This window comes from Drosophila guanche, unplaced genomic scaffold (genome assembly GCF_900245975.1).
Source record: "Drosophila guanche unplaced genomic scaffold, DGUA_6, whole genome shotgun sequence".
In the NCBI taxonomy this organism is placed as follows: Eukaryota; Metazoa; Arthropoda; class Insecta; order Diptera; family Drosophilidae; genus Drosophila; species Drosophila guanche.
Window position 1 is genome coordinate 7,721,394 of NW_022995747.1, and position 13,828 is coordinate 7,735,221.

The window sequence follows — 13,828 nt, forward strand, 5'->3', positions numbered from 1 at the left end:
TTAAAAATAAACTAAACCAAAGCCAAGGCAAAGCTGCCTTTTATAACCCATTAATCTAGAACCCAAAACATCTTTCAATTATTGAAACTTTTAACGACCAGACAGGGCCGTAATCATCTCCGGCATACCCTACCCCACAGAAATGGAAAATCTTCATTATGGATATACTCGGATAATGCTTGTATTGAATAGTTTATTGGAGGATTTTCTAAATATATATATCGTATTCCTGCTTAACTGAAGAGATTCCTTCGTCAATTAGAGCTGATGAGAGCTGGAGGGGCTGGGCTAGGAGGACACTGGCTTAGAGGAGGCTCTGAATGGAGCGCGACATCTGATGTAAGTTGCGATTTTTCCATTGCACATTGGTGAGCATCGTCTCGAGGCTCTGCTGAATGGCCTGCTCCAGACCCTTGAGCGAGTCCCGTGACATCAGAACAAAGTTCCGGAAGTCATTAAAGTCGCTCTGGGTGATGACTTGCTCCGAGATGGGCGTCAACAGGCGACCCATATCCTTGGTTAACGGATAGTAGCTGAAGGAAAACACAAAAGGGATTAACATATAATGCCCATCACTCCTCCAATCGTTATTTGTGACACTTACAACTTGTATAAGAAGTTGACATTGTCCATGAAGTATTTCTTGGCCAGTAGTGAGCCCACTTCGTTGAAGGCAATTGCCTGGAAGGCCCACATCGAATCCTGTTTGCGTATAGCCTGGTTCGGGTCGTAGGTCATTTCCAGATACCTCTGCAGAATCCAAACCTCCCGCGAGCAGCCCAGAGCCGTCAGAATGGTGCGCTTCTCGGCAGCCACATTCGAGTTCTTATAGCGTGCCCACAGGAACTCCCAGTCCGAGTCACTGCCATGCCTGATCGAGGTGCAGTAGATGGTGCCCCTGAGGTTGAGCGGCACGGGGTTCGTCTCGTCGGGCTGTGCCTCCGATCGCCAGTTGCGATAGTACTGCAGGGCCTGGGGCACACAGTCACCCACCTGATACTGGCACGCCCAATTGGCGATCATTGTCTTGAGCAATATCTGATCCTGCTGCTGTATGCCACTGAATGTGTCGTTGAGGCCGTTCAAGTCCATGTAAATCGGTGTAACCAGCTTCTTCATATAGCGCTGCGGGTGAGGTAGAGGTGCAAACAATACGGATTAATGGGTATTGGGTAAGCGTTATATGATGTCTGGGGAACACTTAAATACCCGGTAATCGTTGAGCTGAATGTACATCTGTTTGGATCTTAGAAATTACAATTTAAAGCTAACATTCTGCGATTACCGAATATTTTATAGTCGTTGAATTGACACGACTATAGTCTCCGTTTTACTCGTTCTTACATCATGCATTGACTTACGACAAAAAATAACTTTTCGTTTGGAGTTTTGTTGGATGGATTTTTGGTTGGGAGTGCAATTTAAAGACAGTTTAGAATGAGAGCCAGAGGTTATGCCAAGTGCAGGATTTGGAATACATTATGGAGTACTTGTGGGAGTTTGGGGAATTTACCTTGAAGAACTCAAACTCCGGCGTCTGTCGCACAATGCGACTCACACGTCTCAGATTCTCGAGTGCCGACTTCCAGGGCAGATACTCGCGCTCCCGCTGCAGATAACCAATCAATCGCATGGCAATCTCGTAATCCTGCTCGCCGGTCCAGGCCAGGTACAAGGCATCGTCGATCAGCTGTGCGCGATTGATCACGTGGATCCTCTCGAAATCCCCCTCGGTGAGTGTCCCGATCAGCAGCTTCCAGTTGTGCGAATCGTAATTCACTTTGTAGAGCGTCGAGAGCTGCGTATTGAAGATGACCCACTGATCGTTACCGGGCAGATCCTGTATGGTCTTGGGCAGACTCTCGCCCGTCTTGCCGCACTCCATCCATGCCTTGGGGGCCGTGTTGTTGAAGTCCTGCTCCCCCTGGGTCGTGTAGCTGAGGGGCACCCACCAGCAGCCGCCGCGATGTGCCCGCGAGATCTGAGTGTTGAGCAAATATCGCTCCTGGCTGAGCTTGGCACTCTTGCCTGCATAATCCCGAGTGACATTGATCACGGGATAGCTGGAAGATCGAAGAGGTTTAGGAACTGTAATTAAAAGAGTTTCGAAAGAGCTGTCCATACCCCGTTTGTAGTGTCCACGAGTCCATGATGCTCTTGATGTCATAGCTCTTGGGCAGAGCACTGAATTTGTGTGCCGCCTGGGTCAGCGATTCCCAGAGATTGTCCTGTTCGGCGTTCTTGTAGGAGTACATCTGCAGATAGGACTGCAGACCCGCACGGAAGGACTCTTCGCCGAGGAACATGTGCATCATGCGCAGCACCGACGAACCCTTCTGATATGAGATCTGATCGAAGCTCTCGGATATCTCCGAAACCATTTCGATGGGTCGCGAAATCGGGTGACTGCTCTCCAGTGCATCCTTCCTGAAGATGGCCAGCAGATTGGACAGCGAGTCCTGCTCCAGGGAGCGCCACTCCGGATTGATATTCTCCACACCCAGACTGGCAATGTACGTGGCAAAGCCCTCGTTCAGCCAGAGATCCGTCCACCACTTCATCGTCACCAGATTGCCGAACCACTGATGGGCCAACTCATGGGCCACCACATTGGCCAGCCGCTGCTTGTCCGCCAGCGAGGTGTGATTCGGCGAGAAGAGCAACGCAATCTCCCTGTACGTGACCAGTCCCCAGTTCTCCATGGCACCCGCACTGAAGTCGGGAATGGCAATCTGATCGATCTTGGGCAGTGGGAACTTGATGCCAAAGAACTGTTCGTAGTACTGGAGGACCTTTGGCCCGAACTCTGCCGCATAATCACACTGGTCGATGGCATTCGGGCGGGCCCAGGTGCGGAAGAGCGGGCTGTTCGGCAGTGTGGAGGGTTTGTTCGTAAAATCATTGACGGAGTAGGCCACCAGATAGGTGGACATGGGCACCGACTTCTCGAACTCGACCCAAATGTAATCGGCCAGAGATTCGCTGTTAGGGAAATACTTTTACTTTTCACTCTACATCAAATCTAATGACGATCGAAACATACTGCGGTTTGGTTTCCTTCACTGGCATATTGCTGAGACCCGTGTACCTCTTGTTGAATCCCAGAGTAACCACAAAGGGTGCCTTGTAGCCGGGCTCATCGAAGCAGGGGAAGGCGGCACGAGCCGAGGCCGGTTCGAATTGGGTAATCGAGAGCCATCTGTCAAGGAGATTCCATCAGTTGTGTATAAGTTTGTACCCTGAACCTGTCTCGCACCTTGTCTTACTGGTTTCACTATCCTTGTAGGAGCTGCGGTAGTAGCCCTCCAGCTGTTTATTCAGATCAGCGGCAAAGGGCAACGAGAGCTCGTAGACGTTGCCGGCCAGCAGCTCCTGGCACGTGTTCAGCACATAAAAATCATGGGCAGAGTTCAGCTCCGTGGAGGACACACAATTATCCTTCTTCTCGTCGCCGCGAATCTGTCGGAGCGTGATCTGGCTTTCGTCTATGGTCAGATTCTTCGAGTGAAGCGTTATGTTGTTGGTGTTCTGCAGCACCTCCACGAGAATCTTGACTGTGCCAGCGAAACGCAGCTCCTCCGGATTATCCAGATGCGTCAGAATCTGCAGATGGTACTCCTGGGGCCGCACAGCCGACGGCAGGCGGTAAAAGTTATAGCTGGAACTGGTGCTGGCCGCGGCCAGGCCCAGTCCAAGGGCCACCACGAACAGCAAAAACCACTTCATGGCCGAACTCTACAGAGGAGATGAGGCAGAAGAGAAGGAGGAGAACTCGTCAGGGGGTTTTTGTGGGGATGACTCGCCATGCAATTAACTAAATCACTTTGGAAATTCATTAAATAAATCAAACCGAACGAAGCAAAGCGCAAACACTTGTTACTGTTTTACGTTTTCCATTTTCTGTTTCTCTGTTTTTCTGTTTTCATAATCGTAATTTACTGTGTTTTCTCATTGCTTTATTTCGATTAAATGCAAATCGCACTTCGTTTAATTTGTTTTCATTTACGATCGCGGTGCGGGAGCTCTGCTCATTATGCCGGACACGTATTAAGGTCTGGGCCAATAAAACTCGATTCATTATGCTCAGTGGCGTCTTTTTGGGTTTGGGTCGAAGCGAGTACTTAAGCACGTCTGCCCTTGCCGGCGGGAGGTACTACTTAGTTGTGTGGCTACATGTTTGATCAACCAATATAAATCTTTACTTCTGTTAAATTCGATTAAACATATGCGCTATGGAATGTAATTTCACATTTTATCATCCTGAATTTACTCCACAGTTTACTAACTACACATTTGACTAAGCGCAAAGTAAAAATAATTAAAATAAATAAATAAACTCAAAGCTGAAACGCTTTCAATTCTTGTGTGGTCTTGTGTGGTAATGTTTCCAAATTATGGAAATTATGTTGAATAAATTCGGAAATAAATATTGTAAAATTCTGAAGAAAGAGCTACTCCTAAAAGCTATTCTTTACTCGTATGGTCTTTAAATGTAGTCCATAAATGTAATTTTCAAGCATGCTAAAACTCTCCAGATCACGGTGTAACCGCACCCGAAGCAGAGTAGAAGGAGGCGGAGTTGCATACTCAAACATTTACTAGACTGGATTAACCAGATTGCAACTCCCTCCCGTTTCGCTTTATTCCACTCTGCTCGCTGGCACTCCTAATATTAATTATGCAAAAGTTGTTCGGTTTTTTCTCTTTTCTGGCTTCTGCTTTTCAAGTTCTTTGGGTGCATACATATGTTTGTATGTAAATGCGGGTGCGTTCAATGAACCTGAAAAAATTAGCATATACATATAGTATGGAAACCGATGCCAAGCCTTTGGAAGATTATGTGAGATAAGCTACAATAAGCATAAATCAGAACATGCTTTGAATCTTAAATAATTCATTTTAGTACCTGTAAAAAGGAAATGGAACATTTGTCTAACTATAACTAATTGCCAGCAGCTGTGACCAGCTGATTTTCACACTTCCAAGGACAACACACAATTAAGCTGACGATTTTTGGGCTCAGTAAACGTCAAGCACGTGCTGTCGCAGTCGATGCTCTCTGGGTCTGGCATTTACTTATTTATCAATTGAACCCAACGCCGGGCCACATGTCCAATATGTATTCGCACTGGGACCATACATTCGTGCACTCTACAGTTGTTGTGCCAATTGATTTGAAAGCAGTTTACAAAGTATATAGATTGTGGTCCATCGTGTTTATTGCTGGGGCGTTCTGCAGTTGTAATAATATTTACACAATTTCCCCAGAGTCTGGGGCACCGGTCACATGTCATTGTTTACAAAAATATGGAACTACAAATAAAATCCGGCCAGTGTTCAATCAATTTCTAGCACAACGAGTACCGCAAAGTGTTTGCCAAAAAAAAATAAGTTCAAATTTCTGCCAGCACTTGATACACAGAGACAAACGCTCACACACGGAATAAAAACTTGTTCTGGCTATTTCGGTTCTTGAATGCGGTCTCTTAACACACTTTTATCACTTTGTTTTGCGAAAGACCGAAACAATTGTATTTGTTATTGCTCTTAAATTTGGTTGGTTATTCTTTTTCTTTTGAAGCTGTTGTGGTTGGCTTCAAGCTGCACTTGACAAAACTGCTTGACACACAAATGCTGTAGAGACGCACCAAACCGTTAACAGAGCTGTCACACAGTTGGATGCCACAGAGGGGAGAGACAGCGACAAGGAGCAGCAAAGAATTACGGGGCGAAATGTACGACCTGCTCGACGCTCGACGCGTATCTAAAGTTTTCTGAGCAGCGCTTTTGTCTTATAGCCAGACGACTGCTACGCACACTGGTACAGCACCACACACACACACACACAAATGCAAGTACAGTTGTAGAACGAGAAATACAGATAAACATTTACAGAGAAAATGTAAAGAGAGAGAGAGAGAGAGAGAAAGACTTGAAACGTCGACGGCTTAGAGGTTGCGCAGTGGAAGCTTTTCGAGCATCTTCATCATGCATAAGCCCACACACACACACACACACATACGTGTATTGGTGTGTGTGTTTGACACAGACAGAGAGTCGCAGCGGGTGGCTTGCAATAAAATAATGGCAGGGCTTACCCGGCGTATGCGCAATTTTGTGTCACACTGCAAAACGCGCACACACAAAAAAAAAACAAAAATAGAGACATGGTTTTGACCTTAATTGTGCTGATTAACCCATTTCTTTCTATTTGCTATGCCCACAGCACCTCAGCCGCCACCCGACCCTAGAGCCGAGACCACCCCCCGTGGCGGGAAGCGCAAACCCACGCCACACCCCCCATACAGATAAGCGAACGAACACACACACACACACTTAAACACAAGAAGAAGTGGAAAAACAATTGTTGGGCTACCCCCCAAAGGGCAGGGACTCGGAAGTACACAGACGAGACACTCATAGAAAGGCTTTTGCTTCCGACTAATTGGCACCACATCACATTCATGCGAGTATCCCCCCCCCCTTTTTTCAGGGAATTAAAGTAATGGTAGGTATACACTCGTGCGCCAGTACTCAGGCATATGCGCTGCAAGGAAATCAAATACTAATCTGCTTACGAGTTTGTGCACTGGTTAGGGGGCAGAGAGAAAGCGAGGGAGAGTCTGTAATGGGTCTTTCGTGCGTGCTTTAAATACCCTTTTCAGTTTTCAGTTACGGTTTTGGTGAAAGTTTCGAGTATTATGTGACTGTAAGCTCTGAAGTTTCATTGTAGGTCTGCGTTCTATTTTATCTTATATTTTGAGTGAAGTCTTAAGCATCCAAGGAACAGGCACAATTACTCACTTGTTAACCCATACCCAAATTGTATGTGTATAATGAGGATAAACGCCTACGCCAAAAGGTAAAGCGTCATAAGATCACAGCGGCAAGCCAGCCAGCCAGCCATAGGTAAAATGCGATGAGGTACCGTTCTCTGGCGCAACAGTTTCGCCAGGATACTCGAAGGCTGCACAATGGCAGAACGCAGCGGAGTTCCGTTTTCCAAGTATCTCACCATATCCCGATTGAAAGAAGCGCAACAAGACGCATGAGACGGGTTTGATCATACTTCAGTTTGCCCATCCCTATCCGCCGCCCAGCATTCGAATGGGTGCATTCCAACGCGCTGCAGCAATTGCCTGCTCTTCGGCCACCCTGCCAGGACATGTCAACGTCCCAGGACCTGTGCAAACTGCGGGTATGTGTACCACCTAACCGCCGGCGAGAGGTGCAATCGGGCGCAGGCGTGCCTCAATTGTCGTACGAGGAAGGTGCCCCACTCGAGGCATCACACCTTCGACAGGGAGTGTCCCACTTTCATCTGGGAGGATCAGAGTCGAGCCATTTCCATCGTTTCGGAGGTCTCGCGACGAAGGGCCATTTCGATCTACAGAAGTCACTTGCGCAGAGACAGACCAATGTCCCATTTTTCCTACCTGAAATTAAAAGTGAGTGAGACAGTGTTTAATTAAGTTTACAAGTGTTTAATAAATGTGCCATTCCTGTATGTACCAAAATATTTGATCATCGCGCCTGCACGATTTTTACATTTGAATCGGTTGAATCGGTTACTGCTATCGAATTATTACCAGTTCCATTTGTTGCCGCATAGATGGCACTTCTGTCATGCCACAAATATCGCGCCCTCTGGTGCTCATTTTTCCAATCTTTTAATCGCTGCTGTGCTAGCTACTCGCGCGCCAAATTTGAACTGAGAAATTGGCATCAACATTTTTTCCCGCTCTTCAAAGGCTTTTGGCGCCAGAAAAATACAAATATAATGCCAGTGGTATAATTTTCGGTTCAGTTTTCGTTTTTCTTGTATTAAGTATTAAGGTATATTTAAAATTAAACAAATAATAAGCGTAAATTGTACCTAGTCAAAGTTTGCAACTTTAACTCTTATATAATCATACTTAAACATTTAAACATGGATTGATGAACGTATGTGTGTGTGTGTTTGTAGCCATTTCTTACTGCTTATCATCTAAAACTTGATGAAGGAGTCTGATGGGGCGGGTTGGTGGGGTGTGAGGGTGAGGACATCTACAATGTATAAAATTCTGTTTCGGCCTCTTAAATTTAAATGACATGACAGTTTCTCGCTTTTCGTCTTTTCGTTAGCTTATAATGCACATTTTTTGTTTGTTTGTTCGTTTGAGCTTTTGCTTTTGCTTCTTGGGCGTTTGCTTGTTTTCTCCGCTCTTTACGTTAAAATTTGAACTAAAGGTCTACAAATAATTGAACTAAAGCCGAATTCATAAAAAACAATAGACAACTAAATAAAAATGAAGGGTGACATCGAAAGTTGTGTGTTTTTGCGTGTGTGTGTGTGTGTGTGTGACAGAGTGGGCGGTGGTTAAACTTAAGCCATAGATTAACAAATGAAAATCAACAAAAATCAACTTAAAATGCTGCGTGTGAAATAAATATCCCCCAGATGAGCGACCATCTCTACTATTATATACAATACCCAGATAACACCCAAATTGATAACGACTCAAAGCCATACTGCTGCCCACTCCCTTACAGCATAAGACGGGAGCGGGACTTCTTGAGACGCCCAGTGGCACCGCCGAGGCCATCGCCGTTCCAGGACTTTGACTTGGCCCTGAAGTGACGGTACGCCTCGTTGTAGGCAGGGTCCAGCATGGGGCGGTAGGTGTGCGGCTCGCAGTGCTCAATGTGCGTCTCGAAGAACTCCTTGTAGCCGTTGTGCAGCAAGTAGATCTCGGGATAGTGGAGGGATGGGTAGGCGTTGGTGTTGCGCTCCCGATCGAGATTGCGTAGGAAGCGCGACATCTTGGGGCCACGCTCCGAGGAGAACTCGCAGTGGAAGATGATGATGTGGCGCTTGGGGCCGGCTTCGGCCGCCTGCTGCTGTTGCAGCTCAGTCTGTGCGACAGAAAGGAACTCCTCAAGAATCTGCTCGGTTGTGTACAGGTTCTTGGCCCCCGCAATGTGGCCGCCCTCGAACTCGTACGGGTAACGGCAGTCGATGATGCGGTAGCTGGCCACATCCCCGTCAAACTCACCGCGCAGCAGGCGGGCCACCGTGCTGCTGGATATGGACTTGAGATCGCGGTGGCGTCCCTCCATCAGTGGCAGGGCGTACGTCTTGCTGAAGTCACCGATCAGCTCCGGCTCGTTGTGGTTCTCAGAACGGGCCATTGCAGACATTATCTCGGCGTCATTCAGCGACATGCACTTGCGCAGCGGTGGGGGATGGGAGTTCACTTGCGTGGTGGTGCCACTGTGGCTGTGTGGTGCGGTGGCGGTGGGTGTGGGGCAGTTCTCCTTCTCGGCGCAGCGGTGGCGCTTGCTCTGAATGGGCGAGCAGCTGGCCGATGCAGGGGGTTCGGGACGCTTGAAGCAGTCCCGGGCAGTCTCTTTCAGAATTTCGGGCGTCTTTGGTTGGGTTTGGAGCTGCTGCAGCTGATTGCTATTCGTCTCCGTCATGCTGAGGCAGCGTCGGACCGAGGGACGGCGCATGGTCAGGGCGGGCGATCTGATGGGACGGGCTGGCGAGGCCACCTTGATCTGGCCGCTGATCAGCGAATTGAGGCCGCTGGGGAATCCCAGGGAGTTGGGCTGCTGTCCCGCCATCGACTCCATCTCGAACAGCTCCATGTACTCATCATCCATATTGGACTCCATTGAGCAGGTGGACGAGAGGCTGTTGAAGACGCGGAAGCCGCGAGCTTGCGTCTCGGCTGAGCTGCCCTCTCCCGCTGTCGCCGGCAGCGCTTTCTGCTGGCGCACAATCTGGAAGTGCTGGGGCGATCCCTCCGGCGAGAGCAGGCCTATCAGCTCGGGACTTGGCACGCGCTGTTCGGGCAGGACATCATCGTCGTAGAAGGACAGCTCCTCCATGGCGATCATTTCGCTGCAGGCCAGTGAGCGGCGGGCGCGACTGCTGTTGTTTTTGCTGCTCGAATTGCTATAAAGAGAGCGCAAGAAAGAGAACGAGGATTAGTCAGCTGCATTGTGAGAGAGAGAGAGAGAGTGTTTGAGGGGTCTCTGTTTCTTCCCTAAATTCTGAAGCGGGTCATTAAACCCAGACGGCGCTGCAGCTAAAAATACAAGCAGGGGGAGCGCAGTCGGGCGGCGGCGGTGATCGTGGTGGTAGCAGTGTTGTAAACACAACAAAAACGCTAGCGGGGTTGCTATTCCCCTGCCGATCACACTCTCGTAAATTGGAATTCGGAATTAGAAATTTAGTCGCACTGTTTTTGCTTCTTCCCTTCTTTTACTGTGTTTCTTCTTCTTTTTCTTTGGCACGCAAACACGCACACACACATGTGCACGTTTACCGTTCTGCCCGAGTTCTTTTCGTTTTCACTGCAATTGTTGGCCCCCCCTTTCCTATGCTCGTGCCCCTGACTTTGGGTCACGCAAAGCGGGGGAATTCAAAAAAACTGCACAAAGAACCGCAACAACACAAAAAAAAGTGACGGACTGACGACGACTACCTTGTTGTTGGTGTTGCTTTTCTTCCGCTTTTGGAGCCTCGCGGAAGCCGGTTTAATGAATGAAAATAAGCAACAATAAAATCAAGAAGAACAACAACAGCACAGCTGAGTCGAAATAAAAGTAAACGCTGTGTGTGGAGCGTGCAAAAAATAAGAAGCAGACAGCAGAGGAGCAATAAAACTCTTACTTTTGTTCAACTGTAAAGAGGCAGCGCGCGCAGTGGCGCCGCAGTCGACTTTGTCTTTTTACACCGTTTATTCTATCACACTTTTTTTTGTTTTTTGCTGTTATTAAACTTGCATTTTAGTGCCGATTTGCTATCCTTTTCTTCTCGCTATTCTTGAATTTTCACTTTCAATTCCGATCAAAGTTGGTTTGGTTTTGGCTTGCTATTCCTGGGCTGGATATTTGGATAATTACCTGATATTGCAATCCATGTTGTTGAGGCTGCAGTTGTTGCTGCTGCTTTCTTCCACAATCGTTTCCCAGAGCATTTTGTTGTTGTTATTTTGTTGGATTTCCAAATTGATTATTGATTCCCTTTGAGAGGATCTCTTTTTATCTTCGAAAAATTGCTAAAACACAATTTTCTTTCGATGGATCACTTTTCACTCTTCATTTACAGTTAGTTCTACTGTTTTCGGTTTTTGCACTTTGTAGTCCTTTAGTGGTGGTAAGTTATAACTAATATTGCATTTTATTAATACTTTTATTTTTAGGATTGTTTAATGTGTCCGTTTCAGCATGTTTTTCATTTGTTGGTGTGTGTGTGTGGTGTGTGTGTTAATGTTTATCCAATAGTTACTCCACACAGGCGACACTACCGCACGGAGAGAGGAGCAACAATAGATGTGTTCACGACGGCGGATGAGAGGAAAAATGTATGGGATTCTCGGGGCGCATCTGGTTTTTATAGACGGCGAAAGGTGGAATGGAGGAATGATGATATAAATAACAATAAAAAGGTCTTCATTGTGAATGGGACATTTTTACCCATTGTGAATGTGCAATTTGTCAGGATATTCTCAGGGAAATACTCTCCAGTGCCTGAACGGACAGGGAAATACTCTCCTGAGTCAGGGAAATATGCTCTCTGGAGAGAAAAATGTGTGGCGCAGCTGGTTTTTACCCCCGCTCTCGATCGAGAAACAGGGTAGAATGAGCGAACGAGAATGCACAGCTGAGCGGTGAGCTGGTGTGAGTGTGAGTGAGAGGGAACTATCCAACTATATTAGTTAGTATTTTGTTGTTGCAGCAGAATTTTTGAGTCTTTTGCCATCTTAGCAAATGTGTCGGGGAGAAGGAGACGGAGTACATACTCTTCTCTTTTCTTGCTGCCTCTCTTCCAGCTCTCGGAGAGGGAGTAAGCGGTGTCGACTATATGGTGCGGTGGCCAGAGCAGGATCGGGAGCTATGTGCATATTATGTACTTGGATATTGAGTGGACAATTTTCCGTTTCCCAACCGAAGAGTGTAAATATTGGAAAATCTGTGCAGTTGGAGCGGTTCCAGTGCAACAGGTAGCTTGCACTCAAATTCCTTTCCCCTACATTCTTCACGAGAACACGACGAAACGAAACGGAGCAACCAGCAAGAAGCAAGAAGGAGAAGAACGAAGGCGCCAAAGTCGACGGCGTGCACTATGGAGGGCACTGATTTTGGCGCGCTAGCTTTTATACCAGACGCGAAGCCCAGGCCCCATCGGCAGCCAACCCGAATGGGGATCGAGTGGGGCCCGAGTGGAGCCGAATGCGAGGGAACCAGTAAAAACACATGGATTTAGTGGAACTGTGAGAGGGAGAAGTGGGAGAGGAGGCTGCTGCGGCAGCAGAGAGCAAACGAAGGAGGCAGAGCAAAAGAATTGAGTAAATCTTTAAGCAGAATTCAAGGCATCGGCTGGCGGAGGCAACAGGGGCGGCGTCGGCATCGATTGTGTCGTTTGCAGGTAATAATGTGAGATCCACGCATTCCTTCCCCCCTCTGCACGCCTCTTGGTGGCTCCAGAAAGCCATCAGTAGGTAGTGGGATCATATGATCATCCCCATGCCCTGGCCGTCGCAGTGGGGCGGTGGGGAGGCGTGTCTCTTTTGTGTTTTTGCAGACGTAGACGCCAATGTCGTCGTTAAATGAGCAGCAAAGCGCTCGCTCCCATCCTTTTGTGGTGGAGTGACCATGTGTTTTGTGTGTGTGTGGTTGCGGCAAAGTTAAAGCAAAAATCGAGTTACATATGCGCTCAGGGCCCTGCGGGAGTCATCTCTCACAGATTGTTTGGAAAGGGGTATGGTGGGGATGGGGAGTGGACAGTGGGACACCCATGGATACTCCAGTGCAAGTGTGCTTGTGAATCCCCTCCAGCTGTAAGGTCCCCCTCTTGGCCGTACATATGGCAGGCAAATATGAATGCAGAAACAAAAGACAGCAAAGACCGGGTCACACCAACATATGATATCATTCACAGTTATTGCCAACACATGCTCGCGTGAATGATTTCCGCTCGATTCGTCAGCCAAAGCCCACCAAATGAGCTACGGTTTCATTCTTCTGAATTCCTCTTCTCAAGCGAGCTTTTGTTGCTGTGCTGCTGCAGGAAGAGAAGAGGATCATCTTTATGGAAAACAACCGAGAAGAGAAAAAAAAGGACGCAGAAATCATAAAGTGGTTTTGAACAAGTTAAAAAAGCGCATTTGTTGTATGAGTGAAAGACTGTGTTAGTGTGAGAGAGGGGAGGGCATCAAAACAGGCAGCCGTGCAGCGAAAAAGCTCGAAACTCATTCATAGTGCGGGACAGTGGGCTGAAACACATTATTGTAGTCTCAGAATAGATCGCGGTACTTGCTGAAGAGCAAATGAAATTGCTTTCAATGAATTCACAGAAACAGACACTCTCTCTGTGACTCTACCGATTAGCTTTGGCCATAGCTCAAATAGTTCAGTGACACAGTGCGACAGCCTCCGGAAGAAGAAGCAGAAGAGCAGAAAAAGGGCATATGTACATATGGAAAAAAAAAAGGACACTCTTATACACATCCATATGTATGCTGCTGGAGAATTTGATTGCGGGCAAAGAACAAGAATGAGAATAGGCTGCACACACATACACACAAAGCAAGCAAAAATTGCAGCAACAATGTGAATGGAGCCGCACAACAATAGCAGCGGGAGCAGCAGCAGCAGAAAAAAAGCGGAAAAAAGTGAAGAACTAAATTGTAAATCGAAATTCCAAGAAGTGAGCTTTGAGATTCGTTTTTTTTTTAAGCGCCTGACGTGGGGCGACACACGGTCGTGTATGTGTATGAGTACGTGTGTGTCTGCAAACACATAAAAGCCCATAAGTGTATAACAAGCGTTTGAGATA

At 47.3% G+C, this 13,828-nt stretch overlaps 3 protein-coding genes across 4 annotated transcripts; 1 reads left to right on the forward strand and 2 right to left on the reverse strand.

Moving 5' to 3' along the window:
• Positions 1 to 165: 165 nt before the first annotated feature.
• Positions 166 to 5,760, reverse strand: LOC117583597 (aminopeptidase N-like). Of its 2 annotated transcripts, none has more exons than XM_034271991.1 (7): positions 5,649 to 5,760; positions 3,257 to 3,735; positions 3,044 to 3,199; positions 2,125 to 2,982; positions 1,514 to 2,063; positions 605 to 1,125; positions 166 to 533 (listed from the first exon to the last, which is right to left on the reverse strand). In XM_034271991.1, the coding sequence occupies exons 2-7, from the start codon at positions 3,724 to 3,726 to the stop codon at positions 305 to 307; spliced, it is 2,784 nt and encodes a 927-aa protein (XP_034127882.1). In that variant the 5' UTR covers positions 3,727 to 3,735; positions 5,649 to 5,760; the 3' UTR covers positions 166 to 304. The 2 variants fall into 2 exon arrangements, with proteins under 2 accessions (XP_034127882.1, XP_034127881.1); XM_034271990.1 differs by having other exon boundaries at positions 5,654 to 5,746.
• A 2,041-nt stretch (positions 5,761 to 7,801) lies between these two features.
• On the reverse strand, positions 7,802 to 11,395 carry LOC117583598 (M-phase inducer phosphatase). The gene is made up of 2 exons (XM_034271992.1): positions 10,894 to 11,395; positions 7,802 to 9,940 (listed from the first exon to the last, which is right to left on the reverse strand). The coding sequence occupies exons 1-2, from the start codon at positions 10,965 to 10,967 to the stop codon at positions 8,527 to 8,529; spliced, it is 1,488 nt and encodes a 495-aa protein (XP_034127883.1). The 5' UTR covers positions 10,968 to 11,395; the 3' UTR covers positions 7,802 to 8,526.
• Positions 11,396 to 12,762: 1,367 nt separating this feature from the next.
• On the forward strand, positions 12,763 to 13,474 carry LOC117583237. The gene is given in 4 exon segments (XM_034271459.1): positions 12,763 to 12,805; positions 12,980 to 13,032; positions 13,035 to 13,096; positions 13,098 to 13,474. Coding segments are annotated over 4 exon segments (246 nt in total). The 3' UTR covers positions 13,186 to 13,474.
• Positions 13,475 to 13,828: the final 354 nt, after the last annotated feature.